The sequence below is a fragment of the Macrosteles quadrilineatus genome, unplaced genomic scaffold (genome assembly GCF_028750875.1).
Source record: "Macrosteles quadrilineatus isolate MER2022 unplaced genomic scaffold, UCM_ALF_1.0 Scaffold_7__1_contigs__length_78375512, whole genome shotgun sequence".
Classification (NCBI taxonomy): domain Eukaryota; kingdom Metazoa; phylum Arthropoda; class Insecta; order Hemiptera; family Cicadellidae; genus Macrosteles; species Macrosteles quadrilineatus.
Window position 1 is genome coordinate 22,285,161 of NW_026542600.1, and position 24,280 is coordinate 22,309,440.

Below are 24,280 nucleotides of genomic sequence, written 5' to 3' on the forward strand. Positions count from 1 at the left end.
TTTTACGTTTCATACATTAAAGAAGCCAAAACAAGTCTTTATCTCAATTTCTGTCTTGTCTGTCAAGGCCCAGAAGGCATTTTACGTGGCCTTCTTCTCAAAAACTAGAGCATCGATCGTGATTCGATTTAAATAGTCTTTTTGGATTCGGTGGATTGACACGAGTAACTTAAGCCATTAAAATATGGCCTCACTACTTTTGAATTAAAATACATTTTGTTCAAACCCCCAATTTTTTGCATTTTTGTCAAGTTTAGGCTACTCCTAATGTTTACCAGTAATTTGTGAAATACTAATAATTTGTTTGGAGAATACGACATCAATGAAATAACGAACAGCTGTGAAAGATGAAAAGCTGGATAAAGATGATTTTCTCTAGCTGTCACTGGAAATTTGTTAATACATTTTGTTTACAAATACTGCAACCATTTCCGATCACGTTTTGTAATCAAATCCAAAACCAAGTAAGATTAAAAACGTTGTGACTCACGTAAATAAACGGATCAAATAAATCGTAAGTGCAATAATATGTAACTAGTGTACATGTTGCTTGAATTCTAGCAATTGCAAAGTATTACAGGAGTTATTTCAAAATGAATAACAATGAATATTTACAATGAGTTTAAATGAGTCAAAGATTACCGGTGTGTAACTAAAACCATGTTTATCTTGGTTATTGATAAACCTAAAGCATTCATCCGGCCGGTTTTCTCCTTCTCAAAATGCCTCGCTGTACAGGCAACACACGTTATTGATAGAGGGCCAATTGAGAACGAAAAGTCGTTTTGGGGTAGTGTTCCATCTCTTGTTTACAGTTGCAGACGATCTATTCTGGTTTTTAACCTACTGATTAGTAATCTGCTCACATTTCACCTTTAAAACTGTTACTGTATAGTGTGAAAGTTGGTCAACCATTGGAAGCACCTTCTAGGAATAAATCAAAGGCTTAGGGATCAACCTTTTGAAGCCCTAATCAAAATATCATTTTTAATTACCATTTTGCTCTGCGCAAGATCTTAAGCTTTAAAATGACACCTCAATCGTAACAATCGGCGAAGTAGGTCGGGTGAAAAAGGACTGTTACAGCTTATTGAATTAGGAAGATAGATAATGTTAAACAAGACAATGACATATCGCATGCTTTAAACTGGATATTACAAGACAATGCTTAACCGAAGAGCCGTTGATTTCCGGGGGTAGATGTCCGGGGGTAGATGTCTGGGGGTATATGTCCGGGGGTAGATATCTGGGGGTAGATGTCCGGGGGTAGATTTCCGGGGGTAGATATCCGGGTAGATATTCTAAAAAATATATAAGAGTATTTTCAAAGTATTCTCTATTACAAGAAAAGTTAACTTAGCCCCATATAATTAACTGACCTCATTGAAATTAAAACATTGACTGCATATTAGTAAGAAGTACTCTACCTCTTAAATCCGAACCCCCGTAATCGAAACCCCTCATTGCTGTAAGTCTATACACAGTACAGCAGTTCTTTATTGTATACTGTATTTAATGTACAGTACTGTTTATTCACCATGTTTACTACCGTATTAAATAAACACTGTATTTTAATTTATAAGACATTTTTTCACTTTTCCCAAAATAATTTTGATCAATTTTAGCTATTGTTATGTAAACACAACAATATGATCTGTAATCCGAACTATTCAATAGTCCGAACTACCCCTGGTCCCAATTAGTTTGGATTAAAGAGGTTCTACTGTATTACAAAATATTATTCATGTTGCCACTGTCCAAAAATAATGGTATTTGATTTCCACTACAGTCTTTAATAGTATTTGAAAGTTGAGTATTGAAACTACAGTCAAAATTCCAAACCAGTTAGGTTTAGATTATTATAACCATGTAGTTCAAATTATTGATTTGTTTGGATTTTCAAACTTATCCTTGAAATGATGTTTATGCTAGATGTGCTTATGGCATATTAGAAAGTTTAAATTAAAAGAAAAGAAAAACTAATTTTTCTGTATCTACATAATATATTATAAGCAGTACTTTTCATTTAAAAAATAGTTGAATGTGATTGTGAACATTTTCATCTTTAATAAATAAACACACACGCATTACATGAACTACAAATCTAATCAGTGAAACCTTATTTGAAAAGCTAGCCTGGATTTTGAGTTTTAGTCAACAATGATGTTTTGTTTCAGATGATCACCTCATCCAGGAGCCAAGAAAGTATCAACCTACAGTATTAACGGCAGTTCCTCTATAGCTTGCTGAGAGAGAAAAAAATAGTTTGTACAATGGATCAAATTATTTTCAAATAAAAACCTTTGATATAATGTGTTTTAGTTTCTATCCATTACATTTTGGGCAGCTTTGAAATTAAAATGATTTATAAAAATTACTTTACAAATCTCAAATACCCCCGCCGCAGCCAACCTGCCGAATAAGCGAATTTCCATTTGTCTGAATTGATTTTCCATAAAAAAATTTTTAATAACATTAGGTTTAACGAGTACCTAGGTTTGCTGATACAAGGAAACTATAATGGTTATTTATTAGTAAAATATTAATTGCTTAGTATAAAATAAATAAATTTGCCAAGTTTGATCAAAATATATCCATAAACAAGCAAACTACAACATTTGACAAAATTCTCCATAAGAATAACATGGGAATTTTAAATTTACAATTTTTTTAAATTTATCTGTTACCATTAATTGTACAAAAACACTTTGATATACTTTAAAAAGGTCTAGAGAGAAAATGGAAAATTTTGTGTTTTGAGGGTCAAAAATGAGAAAAACCATTTTTTACCCCATAAAGCCCCGTTCCCATGGTCCGATCATTCTGGTTTGCGAACTTATTCAAGTTTGTCCCGCCTTACACCTTTTCACAGATAGTAAAAAGACTAATAACTGTATTGTATTCTTGATTAGCAATCTTTTAATAATTTCCTGTAGGAGAATCAAAATATTAATCCCAACCAAGGTTGCGCTCTACCTCAGCTCGGGCTTCATTTGCTATGTTGCACCATTGGACAGTGCCACGAGAAGCGCTTGCAGAGGTTTCCAAGATTACTGTTTTCGAATAGACCAATAATGATAGCTACGCACTCCAAACGGCTTATAGTAGTGCAAATACCAATCTATAGTTCTGCGTTTTTCAAATTTTCAAATAACGTTTTTTCAATAAGTTAGGGCTAGTTGAAAAGACCTTTTTTCTTGTCATAAAAATCAAGTTTATAAGGTATGTATTAAAAATAAATTAAATAATGAAACGCAGAACTATAGAAAACTTCATCCTCTTTAATATGAGACCTTAACTTTGACTCTACCTTCAATGTAGCAGGTGAAAACAGTAATCTTGCACACCCTTGCATTCGGTTGCGCGTCAGGGGTAGAGCGCACCCTTAAGGTCAAGGTGGTTATGCCAAACTTGCCATACCATAGTTATAATAGTTTCTAGAAATTATGTTGGCATAACAAAAACATATCAAGAGCTAGGGAATATTACTACATAAAGGGGGGTTACTTCCCTCTTATTATCTTTGCCCACAAACAATAATTGTGCTATAATGAAGCAAATAGCAGCTAAACAATAAACGTTTTAAAATATTTGACAAGAATTTTTTTTATAACTATTACTTTAACTTTATATTGTTAAAACGTTTTTTGTGAAAGTGTAGCCTTAGGTCTCAAAATCAGCCTAGCCTTTTTATACGACCAAAAAATTACACTTAGAAGCAAAATTTAAGGGATATGGAGTATCTTTGTTTAACAAGGGATAGTAGCCGTGAAGTATATAGTACAACCACATTAGACACCTCTACTAGATTGAATATGTAATGCATTCTTTGGTTAACCAGATAGCGGGACGGTAGCAGTGCAATATAGCGTAGTGTAAGGATTACTAACAGGTGTTAGGTGCTGCTTCCTACGGAGAATTTGAAAACTACCGTGAGAGCTGAGACTAGTCGCCTGTTGAATAGACAAGGTAAAATGTTGACGTATGTGTGGTAGTAAAACCATCACTTCCAGTCTCACACCCACATCAGGCTCACTGGCTCATTCATAGTTGGACGACATAGCTGACACTGCTGAGGCGGAGTTCATGTAACCAAAGTCAGCTGTTGTACAATTTTTGATTAATGAAAGAGAGCAAAGGTGTATAGTCAATGTCAGTACTACATTGGACTGCAGTTAAAGTTTAAGGATAAGGAATGAAAATATTCCATATCACAGCAACTAGAATGATATATTTTGACATTTGATAACAGTTTTATGATCTCAAAACCTTTATATAGAGTAACATTAAACATCATTACATATAGGTTTAATTTTAAAATAACAGTTTTAAATGTTTTGATTACTAATAATTGTACAAGTGAGATTGTGTATTGTTATAAATCAAGGCCAAAATTAAGGCAAATATTCAGATAAACTGTTGATAAAAGTTCAATTGAACGTAAAATTATCTCAGAGTATGAATCAAAATGCATTACACATATTTAAATATTAATAATGCTTACAAGAATCAGGTATATGAACTGAGACAAAACTCAAATTAGGCAGTGTTACGCACAGTTGACATATTTAAAACATTTTTAGGGAATCTTACAAGAGTTCAGAAGTACATTTCATCACAAATACTTTAATAGACTGTTTTAGATACAATCACAAACTTGCCTTTTCTGGAAAATAAATCTTGTAATGAAAATCTTTTTCCTACAGTCACCCATGGGCTATTATCAGTAGTCAACAGGTAGCTGTAGACATTTATGTGTACTATGTTTAAATATTTATTTTTCCCAAAGATAATTTATTGACAAAATCATATTTTAAAAGACATTTATTCTGATTGAAAATCAAAGACATCAAGCCTAATACAATAGGCTATTACATCAATTAACCTACAGATCCATCGAAGTACAAAAATATATTGGAAACCAAGCAAAATAGTATTATTTAACAAATATCAAAAATATATAAAGAATAATCCAAAATATACATGTTTAATTAATAAAATACAATATAGATTAAAGGTAAAACAGGATAAACTTGGTAACTTTAGATTATATCAAAGGATAACCAAGGATAAAAGGTACTCGACACTGGTGCTCAACTTCACACCGATTTGGACAAAAGTTTATCTTAAATTATTGGAAATTGATTTTTAAATAATCATAATTTATCATATCAAAAGAATCAAATGTAGAACCCGCAGATAGGAAAAACCAATTCCCCATGGAATGGGGTTTAATTTCAGAAGTATCAGCTGTTATAATACACTAATGCCAACAACACCCAAATATTATTTCCACCAAGCTCTAGAAGTAGTAACTAAGAACTGGATGTCTACTCAAAAACAATCTCATGCATTTTTTTTATTATTTCCCAACGGTATTAGAAGTATTACTGAACCAACTATAGATTATTTAATATACAAGGTCTAAAAACTGTCACACAATATTTGTTTTCTCCAGATCTTCTCAAACGATATTGTTGAATCTTATAGAATATTAACTATTCAAGACGGGATTGCAAAAGAACTTTCAAAGGCAAGACATTCCGTTTTCAACAGGTTCGGAGAAATGTCGTCACACGGACAACCCCTCTCTCTAATTGGAATGGCGAGAGGGGTTCCTTCAACTTTGGAGCCCTTTGCCTCTGACGATTTTTTGGAATACATTGTCCAAGACAAACCAATTGGTTTTATTATTGTATGAAATCAAATCAATGTCCAAACTGTGACCGCCCTATTGCCTGTGGGTTTATTGTAAATAGTGGGTGTTGTTGTTCATCCCCACTAAAACGATATATTTTAGATCACATTTTGTACATGTACAACTTGTAGTTTTTATAGATTTAAAATACAAAGTTTTCAGGATATTTCCGCTGACCAATTTGGCCTTATTTTTCCCCCACCATCACACGCACGGACACTAGGCTCTAGCCGAGGCTCTTTTTCCCCATTACTTCAGGCTACGCCAGAGGTTGTGGCATTATCACTAAGATCCATTGGTGATTAACAGGATTGGAGCCCAGGACCTCGGGGACCGAAGTTCCACACTGTGCCACTACTAGCTTGCTCCTCAAATTGACCTTATTGAGCTATGATTTGTAATATTGGATACTGGAGAAAAAAAAACATAATACTGTACTATCATTGTAGTTGAACTAAAAGTAGAGTAGTAGACATCCAGCGCTAACACCGAGGTTGAGAAGCTAGTTGGAGGCTACCATCTGCGGACAGTTGGGTGCGATGCAGGAGAATCCTGCGTCTTTACCACAAGTGTCTGCGTAGGGAGTTAGCTTGGCGCAGGTGCTGCACTTCTGGATCTGCAATCATTGCACATTTACATCTACAATCATTGCAAATTCCTATGGTTTTTCAATAAATAAAATCTCTTTATTCTGACACATAAACGTTTGTGCATCTCTATAACCTACAGTTCATAAAGGTCTCCAACCAGCTCCTATTACGGACCAAGCTGGTTTATCAGCGTTATGTTCTTTGCTACTCCCACTCTTAATTCTGGGGGACCCCTTCCCTGTGACGCTCAAGTGTTGACGTAGTAATCATCACAGTGGAAGGGAAAACTGATGCTCCCATCAAGTAAAAACTCCATCCTATGATTGGATTTCTGAGATTTGAGGGGATCTCAATGCCTTTGTGTGTGGAAGATTGAAGAGTTCATGGTTGTAAATATGTGCTTAATTATTTCTCACTCTGTGACTAATGAACTATGTAAGCATTTATGATTATCAAATATATATAAACAAACCTAAAATTATGTAAATATTATGTACCAGCTTGTGAGCTTATAGATAAGTTTGTTGACTTACATCAAAGCTGGTTCTGTGGCCTGATCGTAGAACATATCAAGCAAAGCAAGGGGTGATCCGGTACAGTACAAGATCCAAACTTTTAGTCATTACCTAACCTCTAACCTTTAATCTAAAACTGTATTACTTTATCCATTACTTTCTCTTGGATGTCTCTCAGCATTAGAAGCTTAAAATAATCAACCAATGAGAGGATTTTCATTATCGTTCTCCTGAAATCAATTATTGTGATTATTTTAGTTCGTAGTTTTAAAGAAATTTAGATTGAAAACCTTCCAGATGCTCTAATACCAGTATTTCTTTACAGTATTAAAATAAGTAAGTTAAGCGCTTTTAAAACATATCAAATGCATGATAGTTTTCAATGAACAGTTCATCAACATACCGGAGCGAGTGGCAGTTTTAGATAGGACCAGATCTCAAGAAGGTCGTGCACAAAACTGTCAATCATCTGTTGGGAGTGACGGGGGGTCGGGGCGAGACGTAGCTTCTCCTCTCCAAGCCGGACAGTAGGGTAGTTGATGGCTTGTACGTAATGTCCCTTCTTGCGCAACAACAAATCAGACACAGCTGTGCATTGAGCTGGGTCTCCAATCTGGAACCAAACATACTTTCAATTGTCAATATTTCAAACCTCGTGAATAGATAACCTATTTAATTTTGCCAACTATAAGATAATTTAACATGTAAAATGGTTTCCTGTGTTCAAATGCAGCCATTGCCTACCAATGATAGCAACTGACTTTGAGGGGTGTACAGCAGAAACCAAAGAAGAAAAATGTGTGTTTTTTATACTGCTAACTTTCAATTATCTGTGGCACTTCATGGTGAAACACACATTTTGAAGAGGCAATAAATGAGTCATTGATATTGGTACAACAATAAATTTTAAATCATGATGTGGAATCTTCTTGACTTTTCAGTCACAGTGTCCAGCCTGATTCAGTGACCCTTACAGTGAACAGTAGTAATTAATGGGTATAATAAGTACATTTCTGTGCTTTGTTGGATTTTTGACCATTGAAATCACCTAACTTTTTTTAGCATTTAAATTAATGTAACTCAGGTGGGCCTTGTTCAATTTAAAATATAGGTTATCCTTAGCGATATTCAGGCTCACAAAGTTTTCAAGACCTTTCAGGATATAGAATCTGACCCTGTACTCAGGTGATAAAATATTTAAACATTACAAGAATAGTACACAAACCGAGCCGAAGCTGGAAAAACACAGTAAAAACCACGTTCAGAGCAGTATAATAGTCAAATACAAATAAATACCATATGAATAAAAACAAACGAAAGCCACCATAAAATATACGCATTTGTTAGATAATGTACACTCCCCATCAGCAAAAATAAAGTTAAAAGGGGTGTCGGATTAGTTTGGATGTCCAATTGTCGAGGAGTACATAATGAGGCTTCATGAGATGACTTTTCTTCGCTTGAAGATTGAATGTTGCAATTTTTTTTGGAAACTCAAAGTTTTTCTTATTCGACCTTGCTCCCATGAGAGATTTAGATTCAGATTCTTTATTTGTCACAATACATTTTCCTCTCCAGCACAGCTGGTAAAACAGGCGACATGTCAACAACAGAGTTGAGTTGGATGATCGTAAGTCAATAGGAGTGACACTTTAATTAGATTTTATTGACTTATTTAACCTTCAGATTCTGTAGACCCACCCTGATAGGAATGATATGAGATGGGGAAGGCTCCACAGGGAAGCCGTGCTCCAGCAGTTTAGTCTTCATGTATGCCACGTTCTCCTGATGTTTCAGCCGCAGACTACGACCCTCGGGTCCACTCAAGACGGAGATGGCCGCCCTTGCTCCAGACACCACCGTGGGGGGTAGTGAGGTGGTGAAGATGAACCCAGCAGCGTAACTGCGCACCATGTCAACCAGTTTGCTAGTGCCAGCAATGTACCCTCCAACATTTCCTATCGCCTTCCCTAGAAACATAGCTCATTTAGCATATTCTGCAAATACTTAATGTATTTTTTTTTTAGTTTCTTACTATCAAGCTTAGTTATTCACTCAATTTTGTGCTATCTATGACATTATCAATGATGTCAAACCTTATTATGTACACATTATTTTCAACATAACATCAGATAATTTTATATAGTTAATCACAAAATAAAATAAAAATACATTGCAACCAGTTTAGGTTTTTGAAATGAAAGAAACACAAGGTATACATGTTGTGGCTAATCAACTCTGGGTCCCCGCCCTATAAGGCATTTAGATTCTCTTTTCGTTTCCAACTGAAGGTGATTCTGAAAACATTCTACCTCGACCAAATGGTTAAGACGTGAAAGGTCATGTTACATCTTGTTGTAATAGAGAGTGAATGTGAATGTTAGGAAATGTTTAATTAGATGGTAGAGTGAGTTTTTATTTTTAAGAAAGAAACTGTTCAGTTAAAAGAGTATATTTATTTTTATTTCCTTACGGTTTAGTTTGTGATTTTTTATTTCAGAGGCCAAACCTACGAAAGGAACATTTAGTCCTAATTTCTCACCTCAATAGCAAAATTTTGTATTCATTCACAAGTTTACCAATATAGATAAAATGAATTCAATCTTCTAGTAATTTGAATGGAACAGAGTAAGTGACTGTAATGAGTAAGAGTGCAGTGCTGATAAATAAGTATATTGAAGATTTCATTACGATACTCTGTGCATTGACAAATGCTATAGATTATGTAAGATCAGAAAGTAATGAAGAAACTTGAGCGGAATTAATCAAGTCTAAGACATGGTCCTATAGTCTATAGTCCTAAGAGATTATGCTAAGCCTTTAAATGCCTGAAATTCAAAGATTTAAAATAGATTTCCCCATAGTAAATCAGGTAATGAAAATTTAGTCACTTATTCTTGATTGAGAAATAAGCCAAGTGTAACATATTACACTGGAAAACAAGGTGGTTTCCTTCTCCATTGATATAGACTAAATTAGAATAGACTATATTTTACTAGTCCTACTAGTTCGAACACTACAAACATGAGTAATCCAAACGTCCCTTTAATCTGAAAAAGTTCCAGAAATTTGTTGATAATGTAAAAATATATTTTACAATCTTAAATTAAAAAAATTAAACTGTAAGTTATTTATTAATCTTCTTCTTAATGTGTTAAGATGCATTAAATATTCAACAGTTTTAGCCCATTATTGATATCCAGGCTCCCACATTATTGTTATTGGGACATCGCAGTTCATTTGGCAAAAATAAAATGAAAGCAACAAAGCAGAACAAAGAAATGTCAATCAATAGCTCGAAGATGACATCAAGGCTTGCACTGACAATCGTCTGCTCCTGCAGATCTGTCTGTTGTGCGATGTCACGCTAGATTTAATTAGCTTGGGACTGATGATGACAAAATTAGTAGCTTGTGATTGAGTGATAAAAAACCAGGGGAACTTTTGTAGCTGTGATTGGGTGATAAGTTAACTATAGCAACTTGTTGAATGTGTGGAAGAAGAGAAACTAAAAAAGAAAGAAAACAATGTGTTGTGTTGTTTTGATATCTACCTTCTTTTTACGAGTGTTGTTATGATCTTGGGAAAATCAATGCTACTTGACTATTATTGTTATTGACACGCCTCTGTTCTGAAACAGGACGTTCCGGTAGCCTATCACCAGTAGGAGGTTACAATACAATGGCTATTTTTTTCTATATATGATTCATTGCTGTACAGTATTTGTCTAATTTCTTGTTAAGTTTGAGTTAACTGTCATTAAAAATGTTACAGTTTGTATATCTTAACCAAAGTTAGTGACTTGAACTATCATGATTATGGAATACTATTAATGATTGCACGTTAATTTTTTGTTTTGATGATGTAAAAAAACAAAATGTCCGATTACTGTGGTTTTCATTATTTGTGGTCTTCCTCCTCCCAATCACCCTGGTTAATCGAGATTCTAATATATTTAAATCATTTAGGCTAATCTGAACAATCAAGTGATCCGAACACTGCTCGGTCCAGATTAGTTTGGATTAGCAGACTTATAGAGTACATTGCACAAAATTGAACATTTAAAAAAAGTCAAAGAAACTAGTTGCATTCTCATCTCTCAAACAAGATTTACAAATATGCCACATGCCTGGAGGTCTACCAACCTAAAGTTCCAGAAATGATATCCATCTGATCCAGAAGTCCGTCCCTTTCTCCGACTCCGGCCCCTTTGTATCCGTAGAGACCCACAGCATGGACCTCGTCCACGAATGTCAATGCTCCAAAATCATGAGCAACCTGCCAATAGATCATATGAGAGATTATTATTTATAGTTTTCTATTGTATGTTATCAAACACAACATGTAGACAAATACTCTCTTGATGTTAGTAATAAAGTAAATACCACAGCTGCAATAAAGGTCAAAATTTCTATATTGATTTTTTTGTCCAAATCCAAATGGTCTCTAGATGAAATGATCTGGTGTTGAGCCCAACTGAACTATTTCAGGTGCCATATTAAATATTTACATAATTAAACAAGATAACAAATGATATTGGAAAAGTAAATTTCATCACAACTACTGAAAGGTTGCATTTCCAGGTATGTTTTCAAGTTTAATGTGTAAGGCAAAGCTGAACACAGGAATACCGAATTTGACATGTGTGACAAAGCTCAGCATAATGAATGAGTGTGAATGAGTTTCACGTATGAGGTGAAGCCAAGGTCTGGAACAATTGGAGCAAGCGCCAGAAAATTACTTTCGGTATAAGTTATGAACGATACTTTTCATCACGGCACAAAAATACTGTCAAAAAATTTTGTCAACTAACTCCAATAGAAAATATGCCTAAGCATAAATCATTACAAGATCATTAGCGTTCCACACAAATACTTGAAAAATACCGGTATGGATCATAAACATATAAAAATGACGTTTTTGGCCCGAAAGTAAACAAAACCCCTATACTAAAAGCATTAATTAACAAATGGTTTTTTTGGGCCAAAAACGTCATTTGTTTATGTTTATGATCCATACCGGGCCTTTTCTAGTATTCCTGGCGTTACAGTATCTAAAAAGGCTATAAACATAATACATATACCAGTACACGGATAGCAAAATACCAACAACAAAAAATACTATTATCAGTAGTATTAGCAAAGTACTGAGTAGCATATTACACATACATTTGAACTTTTCCTTCTCTCTCTACGTTACCTCAATCTACCTTTGTATAATCTTCCTTCTCTTGTAACAAATAAGACATTTTACTTGCTTCTCAATGAACATTTTAAGGACAAACATTTAAGTACTTCTGTCAAATGACTCAAATAATAGTAAATGGCATAATATGTATCATCCATTAATGAGATGTCAAGGTCTGAATTTTTAATTGCCCATTGTTTAATGATGTTTAACACTGTTTAGGTATTAAAGAGTGCTTTGCAAATAGTCTTTTAGTTGTTTAAACTTTTTCTTGGGCATTGAACAAATGTTAACAATTGTAATTAATTAACTTGTTTACGTAATCCTGATTTTAGTACTATTTTCATAATAAATTTAACATTTAACTGACCTGACAAAGCTCATCCAAGGGGCAAATAGCACCCGTCATGGAATGTACCGTCTCAAATGCTACAATCTTGGGCACATTCTTGTCTACAGTAGAGAGCAGCTCAGCAAGGTGCGTCGGATCGTTGTGGCGGAAAATGTGCTTAGGAACTCTGCTGTTGCGGATACCCTGAATCATAGACGCGTGGTTGCCCTCATCGGAGAAGATATGACATCCTGCAGAAGAAATATAACATAAGCCATCAAATATTGTAATGGTTGCAAACCATGGGATGGCAGATGAAAACTCCAGATTGAATTGATAATGTTGACTAATAAATTCAGAATATTGATTTATAAAACTTGACAACAGGCAAGAGTATGTTTTGCAAGCAAGAGTTGGTTTTGTCCTTCTGCTGTACATCAAAATCATGTCAGCAATTTCAAGAGTTACATTTTTCTTGCAATACAGTTCTTTGTTACTAATTTTGCAATAGACTTCATTCATATTATCTCAAATTTGAAATTAAAAATATTATCGTAAACGTAAACTAATTTGAATTTGAGATTTAATTGATCAAAATTGTTTACAGAAAATGTACCATACCCCATAAGGGATTATAATAAGATAATATGAATCAGCGATGTATATTTCTGCTGGTCATACCGATACTAGTGTTTAAGGAGAAAGATCCAATTTTGTATTACTGTGTATCACTATTTAATGTGGTTTGTACATTTACAATTAAAGTTAGAACGACAGTAGGCTAACTTAACTATATGAATAACACTTAAAACAAAATCTTATACGTTTTTGAGCACACCTGGTAGAGCCTTTGCTAAAGTAAACAATGTCGAATCATTTGCTACAAAACAGGAGGTAAACAAGAGAGCGGCTTGTTTCTGGTGCCACTGGGCGAGATCTTGCTCCAGGTTCTCAATGAGGATAGAGTTGCCGGAAATGTTCCGAGTTCCTCCAGCCCCGGCCCCGTAAGTGTCCACAGCGTCCCTGGAACAACCAATCAGGTTGTCAATAGTGCCAAAAAGGTGTAAATAGTTCATAGCTGTAGCAGAACAAAATGTTTGTTAACAGTATCACTACATCCTTAACAGTGCTACAAAGCTGTTAACTGGATTACAAAACTTAGAACAACTCAACAATTTTGTAAAAAATACTAAAGTTGGGAACTGTGTTACAATGGTTTCCAGGGATACTCCTTGTCTCGTATGTCTATATTTTTATTTCATCAATAAAAATATAGTTTATAGTTTATTAGTTTAGTTTATAGTTAAAAATATAGTTTTAACAGATAAATGACGTTAATGACGTTTAATAGACGTTGATCCAACAACTAATCTTATTAAGTTCATCAACCTTATTTTTAATTTAAAAGTGTCTATCGAGTCTAGATAGTTCTTCAGTCCTACAACATTCATCAATTAAGCTTTTTTGTCAATAAACTACTTATTTGCCAGTTTCTGATAATGATAAGTTTTGCCTTTTTTTGTTTTTCTATAGTTTTATAGTGTATTGGTTTTTGTACCATTTATGTATATAATCAACTTTATATAGTAAATGTGTACTGTAGAACCTCGATTTAACAAGACTCTCATAGGGACGGTTAAATATGACTTGTTATCAAGGTTGACTTCTTATCGAGGTTTGAGTAACGTGTGATAGATAAGTGGTTAAATAAATTCAAGAGGTTTTGAAAATGACACTTGTTATCAAGGGTGAATTGTTATCAATGTTCTACTGTATATTCATATTCAATAACATAAATTAATATGTTAACATATTCAAATTTAATATATTATACAGGGTGTCCCAGAACAATCTGGACCATAGACAAGTCAAAATATCATATTTAAAATTTCAAAAATACCATATTTTTGATTAATTTAATATTTAGACAATACTAAAGCAGCACACTGATTTACATTGTACCAGTTGGTATTGACATGATCACATTCTCTTAAAAATTAGTTTTTTCCCTTATTTATGAACAGATTTTCTTAATTTTGGTGTAAAAAGATTTTTAATTGAATTCTCTTTTAAAAACATATAGTTGAATTTTTTTCATTTTAAGTTTTTGAGATATTTACGTTTTAAATTTTTAAGCGGCAGCCATTTCGAAAATAAACACTCTAAAATATTTTTTTTTCTTTAATTAGTTAAGGTAATAAGGCTATATAACAAATTTCATTTAGTTCTTATAGGTACACTGTAGAAGGCCGATTGGGACCACCATCCGCTTATGTTCTTGAATTTAAAATGTTTAAAAAAAAAAAAAACTAAAAGGCATCTATACAAGTGTTTTTGAAATTTTTAGTATGATATTTTGACTTGTCTATGGTCCAGGGATAATAACTGGAAAGGTTGGTAGAGAGTTCTGGGACACCCTGTATAGGAACTAGGAAGTGAGGAATACAAACATATTAGAAACCTTGACAATAATTTTTTAGAGGTGTTTGAATATTTCAAAAGAAATTTAACTGTTAACTTCAATTTTGAAATGAGATAGTCACAACAGAAACTTTCAATTGTACTGCAATAGGTAGTAAGGTGACAGTTGTTGTCAGTTTCAACATGGAGGTGGCTGACTGCCTAGCCACTTGTGTATTCATGAGCTTGGCTTATATTCAACCCATATGAAAGTCAATACCGCCTCTTCCTATTTATGGATGCACTAAATCTAAAACCTAACCTTACCTACTGAATGAATAGGGTTTGCTTCTTTCTTTATGGATTCAGTAGATTATGAACTTCCTGTCGTTCTGTGTGAATAATTCATTCATCTCAATGACGTTTTTGGCAAGTTCCCAAAACATTATAAAGAAGATTTTTCATAACATAGGCCTACATTGTATACTATTCAGTAAATTTTATAGTTTTCACTTTTACTTAAAACATGTGGTTTTTAAACTATCTATAAACATGTATTACAGTTGAGGATGTTTCATCAGCAAAAACTTTGATATTTCGATTGGAGGATGGGGAAGAATGTACTGAAATCAACAAATATCAAAACCATTTGGGTTTCCCAACATCGGAGTAAGGACGATTTAAATTTTACTGTTTGAAAGTGTTACTAGTGTTAGCAGTTCTTTACTTCTGAACTACCCTAGATTAAAATAGTCAGGGCTTTAGGTCGAGGACATCAACTGTACATGTTTGCAATAATAATATTCGTCAGTTCATTTTGTCGAATAACATAGTTCTTATTGATTAAAATACCATTGTTTTGCTATTAATTATTTGTTGGGAATATCTTTGCTTTAAATTGTACATTTGACACTAGTGTGCCCATTTAACGGTATTAGGAAAAAAATATTACATGAGACTCATTCGTCAAAATTTAAGATTTATGAAAGTGACAATAAGCGGATGGTAGTCCCAATCGGCCTTCTACAGTACTGTACCTATAAAAACTAAAAATGTTAATACAGTATATAAATAAAATAATGATCAATTTATACATACACTGCTGTTTTGGTATCTTTAACTTTTTTAGCTGACAGATGAGTCCATATAAGTCTCTGTTAAGACTTGGTAGAATATGATTCTGATTCTGAATTTAGCAGTAACTTTTAATAATCAGATAAAATCACTAAAACCAGTTTAATATACATTGAATTAAATACACCTAATACTTAATCAAGTACCTTGCCATATTTAAAGTTATTGAAATGTTATCTATTTAGGCTGTTGAAAATTCCACTGGTACATTTCTAGCCTAACATTAGCCAAAAACCTCCCTCTTATACTTCCGAAGAATGAATCCTCTGGTGTTAGCGTCCTTAAAATTTGCCCTAATTCCATTTGTGGTTTTTGCCCAGTTTGCTGTAACACACTCTTCCTGTCTATTACCCCTTCTCTACTTTCCTCTTCCCCACAAAATGTTCTAAAATAACCTATAGGGAATCCTTCGAGGAGAACAAACTCAGAGCTATCCTTGTGCCCTATTGTTTTTGCGGAGGGTAGGTTTTTCAGAATCACCCCAGGCTCTATGACCTGCACTCGGCAATGTTTGATTAGAGTATGATTCCATATCATTGTTCATGATTCAAGAGTTTCATTAGTCATGAGGCATTACAAAGATGATGCATTGGACATTTTTAGTTATTAAATCTAGATACAGATCTGTCTATGAAACTATATATTATGAGGGTGGACAGTGTGCAAATTATCCTTGTTGGAAGAATAAAAAGGAAAGATAAAGTATTGTTACTATCATTACTCTAAAACACTATATAGCCTAAATCATTACCTTAATTAAATTTATACATGATTTATCACTTTAAAACTAAAGTTTGAATTAAACAAGAAGATTATAGACAATAAACCAGAGTAAAAATACCCATGCCACAGCAAACCTGCAGTTCTGCAGACAAAGCAAACTTCTACTTACCTGGTTGAATTTCCACTCTCTTGATATTGTCAGATTTATTTTATATTCAAATAACATAAATTTTAATGAGTAGGGCCTACTTAATTTTGCTGTTACAGGGAAGGTAATAAAGAGTGTTTTTTAAATTGAAACCTTAATAGCTTAGTACAAAAAAAACCAATTTGTCAAATTTGGTCAAAATACAATATATCCATAAACAGACAAACTACAACATTGTATGTATTCTCGATAAGAATAACATGGTAATTTTAAATTTACAGGGTTTATTCAAATTTCCTCTAACCATTAGGCGTACAACTAGGAAAGCCCTAGTGGCGTAGTTTAAAAGGCCTAGCCCAAAGTAATGTGCTAAACAGTTCCAGGCTAGTGTCCTAGGAGATGAGGGGGTTTTTTAGCCGCTAGTCCGGCACTACTGAGTGGCCATTGAGCATCTCAGTGTGCGTAAATGCATTTTTTTTTTATAATAGGCGTACAACAATGATCTAAAGTATATTATAATTTATTTGGTTTAACTGGAATTATTTTGTCTAATTCATAAATTCTATAAAAAAAACTTTGAAAAGAAATTGCAAAATTGTATGTTTTGGGGGCCAAAAATGGGAAAACAAATGTTTACTTCATAAAACCTCATATTCTGATCATCCTGGTTCGCAAACTTGTTTGTTTACCTTAAGTTTGTTAAGTTTCCATATGCGAAATGTTTTAAAGTTAGTGTTAGGCTCTTTAGGCCAAATACATGTGTGATTTAACGAGTGGCAATCTTTTTTATTTTGTACATCCCAATGTTCATGGTCAAAACTGTTTTTGTAAGTTTTCTGGTTTTATTTAGGAGTTTTATTTTGGATTAATCCATTTACACTAGGGGTCAGCGGTACAGAAAATTTAAGGTCGGTACGGTTCAGTACGGTACAATATTTTGTACCTCGGTTCTCGGTACAAAATCGGTACGGTACGCGGCTACCCGTATTTTTGCGGTTTTCTGCTCAGAACTGTATTTAAACCATTATTTTTAACTTTAATACATTGACATAACTATGAAAATGGATAGTATCCTACATTCGTGGTTTTCTAACAACAATTACTGTACCACACATTATTAAAACAAAACCTTTTACAACTAAAAAGAAGAAAAATCACAGTTAAAAATCTACCGTTTCTCCAGTTGTTAAATAGTATCATGTTAGCCACCAATCACTCAGTCCACCAGCTCCACCTGTTCAAAATTCTTTTTTTTTCATCTTAAAAAAAAATCGTCAAAAATATATTGATTCTCTCCAATATACAGGAGTGAATTCTCCTTTGTGGGATATAACTGTGTTTGGTTTGATTTAAAAAGCGTTTAACAGAAACTTGTTATATTATTTAAAAAACTAAAAATATTGTAAATATTTTTGTACAGAGATTAGATTATGTAATATTTTAATTGTTTTTGGAAAATAAATGATATTTTGATATGAGGGTTTGCAAGTTTTGGGGAGGAATAAGCAAAGTTGTTTTCTTGCAGTACCTGACAGCTTGTTTGATGGTTGGATGACAGGACATGCCGAGATAGTCGTTGGCACACCACACAGTGATTGGTTTCTCCCCGTAGCTGTACTCGAGGGCAGAGGGAAACTCCGAAGCCAATCTAGCCACCTTCTTGAACACTCTGTACGAGTGATCACGCTTCTTTCGCATTATCTGCTCGTGGAAGAAATCTTCATAGGGGAATGTACTTTCTGTAAATAGAAGGAAAATTATATAAATAGTCTAAACATTATACAAGGGCAGTTCGGAAGATAAAAATAACCTACATTTTCCTCTTATGCGGGAAGTGAAAGGGGTAGCACCGCCATTCTTGTGGCTGTGCGCATCGCAAGTCAGTCGGCGTCCAGCTGTGGTAGTGTAACGGTCGTCTGAGCGCTAGTTTTTTTTTCGTTGCTAGTCAAATGAATACTGCAAACGAAAATCCCGCCAAGTGTGAGGTGCATCCTGTGATTCAATTTTTCATAGCTAAACAGTTCTTGGCATCAGCTATTCATAGAGAACTTTGTGTTCTGTATGGACCTAAATAATGAGTGAAGGAGCTGTTTGGGAATTAGTCCGCTTGTTAAAAATGACCGAACGAACGTGCATGATGAAGAAAGAAGTGGCAGGCCATCAGCGGTCAGTGATGAATTGGTTGAGAAAATCGACACAAAGATTCATGACAACAGACAATTCACAACCTTAGAACTTTTTGGACGAATTTCCACAACATATTAAAAAAACTTGACTTTTCTGTACGAGTGACTAACAGGTTAGGTTACCATAAATTGTGTGCTCGGTGGGTCCCGGAAATCGTTTTGGAAAACCACAAGACTCAACGAATGACCTCGGCTCTGGACTTTTTGACTCAATACAAGGAAGGAGAAACCTTTTTGAACCGAACTGTGACTAACCATGAAACCTCGGTAAAACACGCGAGTCCTGATACTTCTAAAGAACAGTCTAAGTTGTGAGGTCATTCGTCATCATGACACAAACTAACAAAAGCCCGGCAAGATTTTTCCAAGAAAAGCTCATGGTAACTGTGTTTTGGGACTCCCTTGCTGATGTTTGAATTTATGGAATGTGGTGCAAGAATCGATGCGGATTTGTACGTTGAAACTCTGAAGAACCTAAGACAGGCGATCCAAAACAAACCCTGCAGTCCTCTATCGTCAGGCGTCGTTCTTCTGGATGACAACGCACGCCTTCATACTGCCCAGAAAACCATGCACCTTTTGAACCACTTCAAATGGGATGTTTTTTCGCATCCTCTAACATGTCCTCATATACAATCTCTTCAATCACATGAAAAAATGGCTGGGCTTCCAGCGATTTGACAATGATGAAGAACTGAAAGATGCAGTCACGGGATGGCTCAAGGCACTGGCGGGTGATTTTTTTTTCAAGAGGGAATTTCAAAGTTAGTCCATAGATATGATAAACATTTGAATGTCCAAGGAAACTATGTTGTAAAGTAGAGGAAAGCCGTAGTTTTAAGATGTATATATAAAAATGTTGTTTCTACTCGTGTTTTATTTATAGAAAAACTGGGGTTACTTTCCAAACAGCCCTCGTATATAATCCTGTGAGTTTCTGGATTTTAAATATAAAAATTATAGATATTTTTCACCCTAACAACCAGATTGGTAGATTGGTTATATGATGAGTAGCAGTAAAGTTAAAGAGTTGCTACCACTGATAAATAATCTCAAATAATATGGAATTGTTCTAAATATTTTGGTTCTGTTCAAGTATTTTCAACATCATTCAGTCTTATAGATCTTGGTAATACAGCTTTATTTTAATGCTATAACATTGTAATTTTAAAACTAAAGAGAAAATTTTTAATCCTGAAATTCAAGAAATGCAATTAAAACACTCATTGCAAACACAAAATAAATAAATGGTCATTTCGAATGTTTGTTTGGTTGGATATTATATTTCTATGTTAAGTCTAAAAACAAACAACATTTGTTTTAATGGATATTCCAATAAAAAGTAGTGACATCAGGCAATGTTATGTGAACACCAACTTGAATAGAACATGAAGTTATCAATGTAAACACGTAGATGCTATAGCAAACACATTGAATGATAAACAATTCATAGACGTTTCTTGTTGAATGGGTAAGGTTTTCAGTAACAATGGACAATGCCAATCTTCCAATTGAAATAAGGTGTTTTTAGGTTAACCCCCCCCCCTCCATTTCTCTATCCATCTCAGGAACTATTATCCAAGTATAAAAATTATCGCAGGAAAAAACAGAGACAAATGTTTTCACGTAATATCTGCTTCACATAAAAACGTCCACGAGGAATAGAGTTGAGATTTTTAATACTGTACAAAAAAAAAGGTTTGAAAATAATATAAAAACACATCAGTTACACATAAAAAGAACATCATGTAGACAATCAAGAGGGATAACGGAGTACTTTTTAATTGGGTCGGAATCATAGTGATGGCTATACGTTTATATACAATGCACAAAGTACATACACATTCTTACAAGTTTTAAGTAAGATCACTAATTTTGTAAATAACATGTTGGGTTCATAAACCTGTCCACCTTTATTGAGAGCCAAATTGGTTGTTTTTATGTAAAAACAGGAGCAATTTAGTTTTGCATCTAAGATTTAACCCAGGACCTGTCATTTATATGATGTACTGACACGTAATTCAATAAATAGATTTCGGTAAAGTGTCATTACAGCTAGCTTTGTACATTCCAATATTCTTATGTCTTTCAAACAAGCATGATTGCAAAATCAAACTAAAGTGAAATAAATTTTTATCTTAATTACTCTAAACTTTGATCTAAACTGACAGATTGGAAAAGTTTCTCTCGGATATTTTTTGTGGTTATAAAATTATGTAATAATCAACAACAAGGAAATATATTTTTTTGTTAAAAAATTCAATTTAATCAGATAAAAATATGGGACTTTGGTCCTAACTGGCTATCTGTCTTCTAATGTTTCTCGGATAGTCATTTGTTGTTTTCTTGTTCTATTTGTCATTTTATAGTATGGTTGAATGTTTAATTTTTGCCTGGTGAGATCAACAGACTTTTTTTATTATTTGTTTTTCCATTGGACTTAATTTCATATTTTTTTACATTTAGATTTATTGTCTATGTATAACAATGTCTATGTGCTACAATGCAGCAAAAATAAACAATTTTTTATTAATCTCATCAATGGTGTATGTCAGTAATAAAACAATTTCACTTTTAACCCATGGTCTAGGCTCATATGTTTCAACTTTTTGCTTTGGTGCGATGGTCTTGCTTTTGTGGTAGAAGAAACAATTGGTAATATGAAGTTACATAATTTGAAATGTTTGCTGTGGAGTTAGAATGGCTGTTTATTAGATGTGTCACACCATCTGACATGTATTGTTGTCCTTTTTTTATATCAACTAATAAATCTATCAAGAATCATAATTTAGAGAAATTTCCAATCATATATATCATAGAGATTTATGAACTTTACGTACACAGGCCTAAAAATATGAACACGGGATCAATAGAAGTATTTGCATTACAACATAACTATACAGGGTGTTTCAGAATTCGTGTCGGATATTTTAGGGTATTGGTCCTGGGTAAGAAACAAATCCAAATATCATATTTAAATTGACCGGAAGTCCTTAGTTACTCACACAGCCGCCATTTTGTTTTTTTCGCTTATTAATTGTTTTCTAAAAAGTGGTAAGAGATACGAAATTGAAACTTTGCAAAAACATTTATGACAACTAGACAAAACTACGAAAAAATTATGAACATTTTTAAAATTCATTAAACAAAATGGCGGCCATTTAAAATTTTGTTTCTTAAATAACTCAAAAACCATTGAGTTTACAAAAAATTTACAAGAATAACTTTTTTAAGAAAATTTAATTACAAATCGATTGACGCCTTAAACTTTAAGATTGGATGATTAGTAACTGGGATATGGCAGCTTTAGTAATACGTGACCGCTGGAGGTTAGATGTAGTGCATGCCAAGGCATGCGGCCTAAGTCTGCCACAACAATGCAACAATCTCCGTCCGCTTTGCAAGTTATTTTTAAACGATTTTAGATTATTTCAAACAATAACAAAATATTACATCATCCCAAAAGTTTTTTTTTATCAATTATCAATCATTAGTATGGCTTAAAAATTACACACCTTTTTACTGTCTTTAAAATTCACACTAAACACCCAAACCTTTTAAAAAATCAGCTGTGTTGAAAGTCAACATACTTGTCAACAAAATAATCAGCTGATTGTATCGTTGTCTGAAGATATTATTGAATATTCAATGTAGTCAGTTCCTCTAACTTTTACATTCACTTTTAACGTGTACTCTTACTGTAAAAGGTTTAGAGTGAATTTTAAAGACAATAAAATGGTGTACAATTTTTAAGCCATACCAATGATTGATAATTGATAAAAAAAAACACTTTTGGGGTAACGTAATATTTTGTTATTGTTTGAAATAATCTAAAATCGTTTAAAAATAACTTGCAAAGCGGACGGAGATTGTTGCATTGTTGTGGCAGACTCAGGCCCCATGCCTTGGCATGCACTGCATCTAACCTCCAGCGGTCACGTATTACTAAAGCTGCCATATCTCAGTTAATATTCATCCAATCTTAAAGTTTAAGGTGTCAATCGATTTGTAATTAAATTTTCTTAAAAAAGTTATTCTTGTAGTTCATAATTTTTTCGTAGCTTTATCTAGTTGTCATAAATGTTTTTGCAAAGTTTCAATTTTGTATCTCTTACCACGTTTTAGAAAACAATTAATAAGCGAAAAAAACAAAATGGCGGCTGTGTGAGTAACTAAGGACTTCCGGTCAATTTAAATATGATATTTGGATTTGTTTCTTACTCAGGAACAATACCCTAAAATATCCGACACGAATTCTGAAACACCCTGTATAAATAGAAATGAAAATGTGCATGCAAAAGCATTTAAGCTTAGCCCACCACCTTTGTCCTGTTGCGAAGCTTTTTCGGGGGACTTTCCTTTAACATCACCAAGATCCTCATTCTGCTTGCCTGCCAACATAACATAACTGTATAACACAGACAACACAGACTAGTCAAATCCCAACAACAGACTGTACTTTAAACGCTAATCAAACCCTTTCAAGAGACTGTACATAAAACTACTCTAGTCAAATGACTTCATGGTACTGTAAATCAAATACTAGTCAAATCCCTTATAGCCTAATCAAATACAGTAGACTCCCTTTTATCCGGATACCTTTTAACCGGACTACACTGACCGGAAAAGTTTTATCAGCACATTGGTTTAACCGGACTAGATCGGCAGGAAGTGGGCAGTACTGAAACGACTGTTCTCGTGGGAAAGATTTGAGACCAGTGATCACATGTCTAAATACAATACTTTCCAAATTTTAAGTCAAATGTCACAGTAAATGGTCCGTTTTAACGAGTTTTTAGGGACGTCAGTTTAACCGGGAAAACCGTTATCCGGACTGGCCTCGGTCCCGAGGAGTCCACTGGTCCAGTAGGTCCGGGGAGTCTACTGTACTAGTCTAATCGCTTCAAGTTACTGTACACCAAATACTAGTTAAACCCCATCAATCATGCACCATGTACAAATGTCAAAGTAAAATTCTCCATTTCCAATACCAAAAACGGGGGATACTCTCTGGGCATATTTAAAATAAATTTGGTGGCCTCTATTAATCTTGTATTTGATATTTACATTGTCCTCGACCAGTACATAAAGCATATAGAGCAAAGCAAAGGGTGAGCCGGTTAAGTACAAGAATGAACCGAGATAAAAAATATCAACGGCAACACTGGGAGATGAACCTATTACATAGCTGTCTTTGCTTCGTAGTTCGTTGCGCTACCGACTAGGCCACCTACTTACCTTTAGGCTTACGTGAGGCCAAATATTTTCGGACACATTATTAAAGGATAGGTTGTTCACGAGGTTAGTGTTAAGTGGTAGTCTCAAACCAGTCAAAATAACTGACTGTTAATTTAAGGTGGACGATTTT

At 33.9% G+C, this 24,280-nt stretch overlaps 1 protein-coding gene across 3 annotated transcripts in view; it reads right to left on the reverse strand.

The window, feature by feature from the left end:
• Nucleotides 1-4,211: 4,211 nt before the first annotated feature.
• LOC128998368 (5-aminolevulinate synthase, erythroid-specific, mitochondrial-like) overlaps nucleotides 4,212-24,280 on the reverse strand; it is a 31,795-nt gene continuing 11,726 nt past the window's right edge. For 2 of the 3 annotated variants that reach the window (XM_054424475.1, XM_054424474.1), the window contains exons 3-10: nucleotides 23,235-23,303; nucleotides 18,255-18,465; nucleotides 13,160-13,344; nucleotides 12,361-12,572; nucleotides 10,949-11,081; nucleotides 8,505-8,773; nucleotides 7,207-7,416; nucleotides 4,212-6,314 (exon numbers count right to left, since the gene is read on the reverse strand). In XM_054424475.1, the coding sequence (XP_054280450.1) occupies nucleotides 6,201-6,314; nucleotides 7,207-7,416; nucleotides 8,505-8,773; nucleotides 10,949-11,081; nucleotides 12,361-12,572; nucleotides 13,160-13,344; nucleotides 18,255-18,465; nucleotides 23,235-23,303 (1,403 nt within the window). In that variant the 3' untranslated portion in view covers nucleotides 4,212-6,200. The remainder of the gene's footprint in view (nucleotides 6,315-7,206; nucleotides 7,417-8,504; nucleotides 8,774-10,948; nucleotides 11,082-12,360; nucleotides 12,573-13,159; nucleotides 13,345-18,254; nucleotides 18,466-23,234; nucleotides 23,304-24,280) is intronic. The other variant, XM_054424477.1, reaches the window with a different exon arrangement.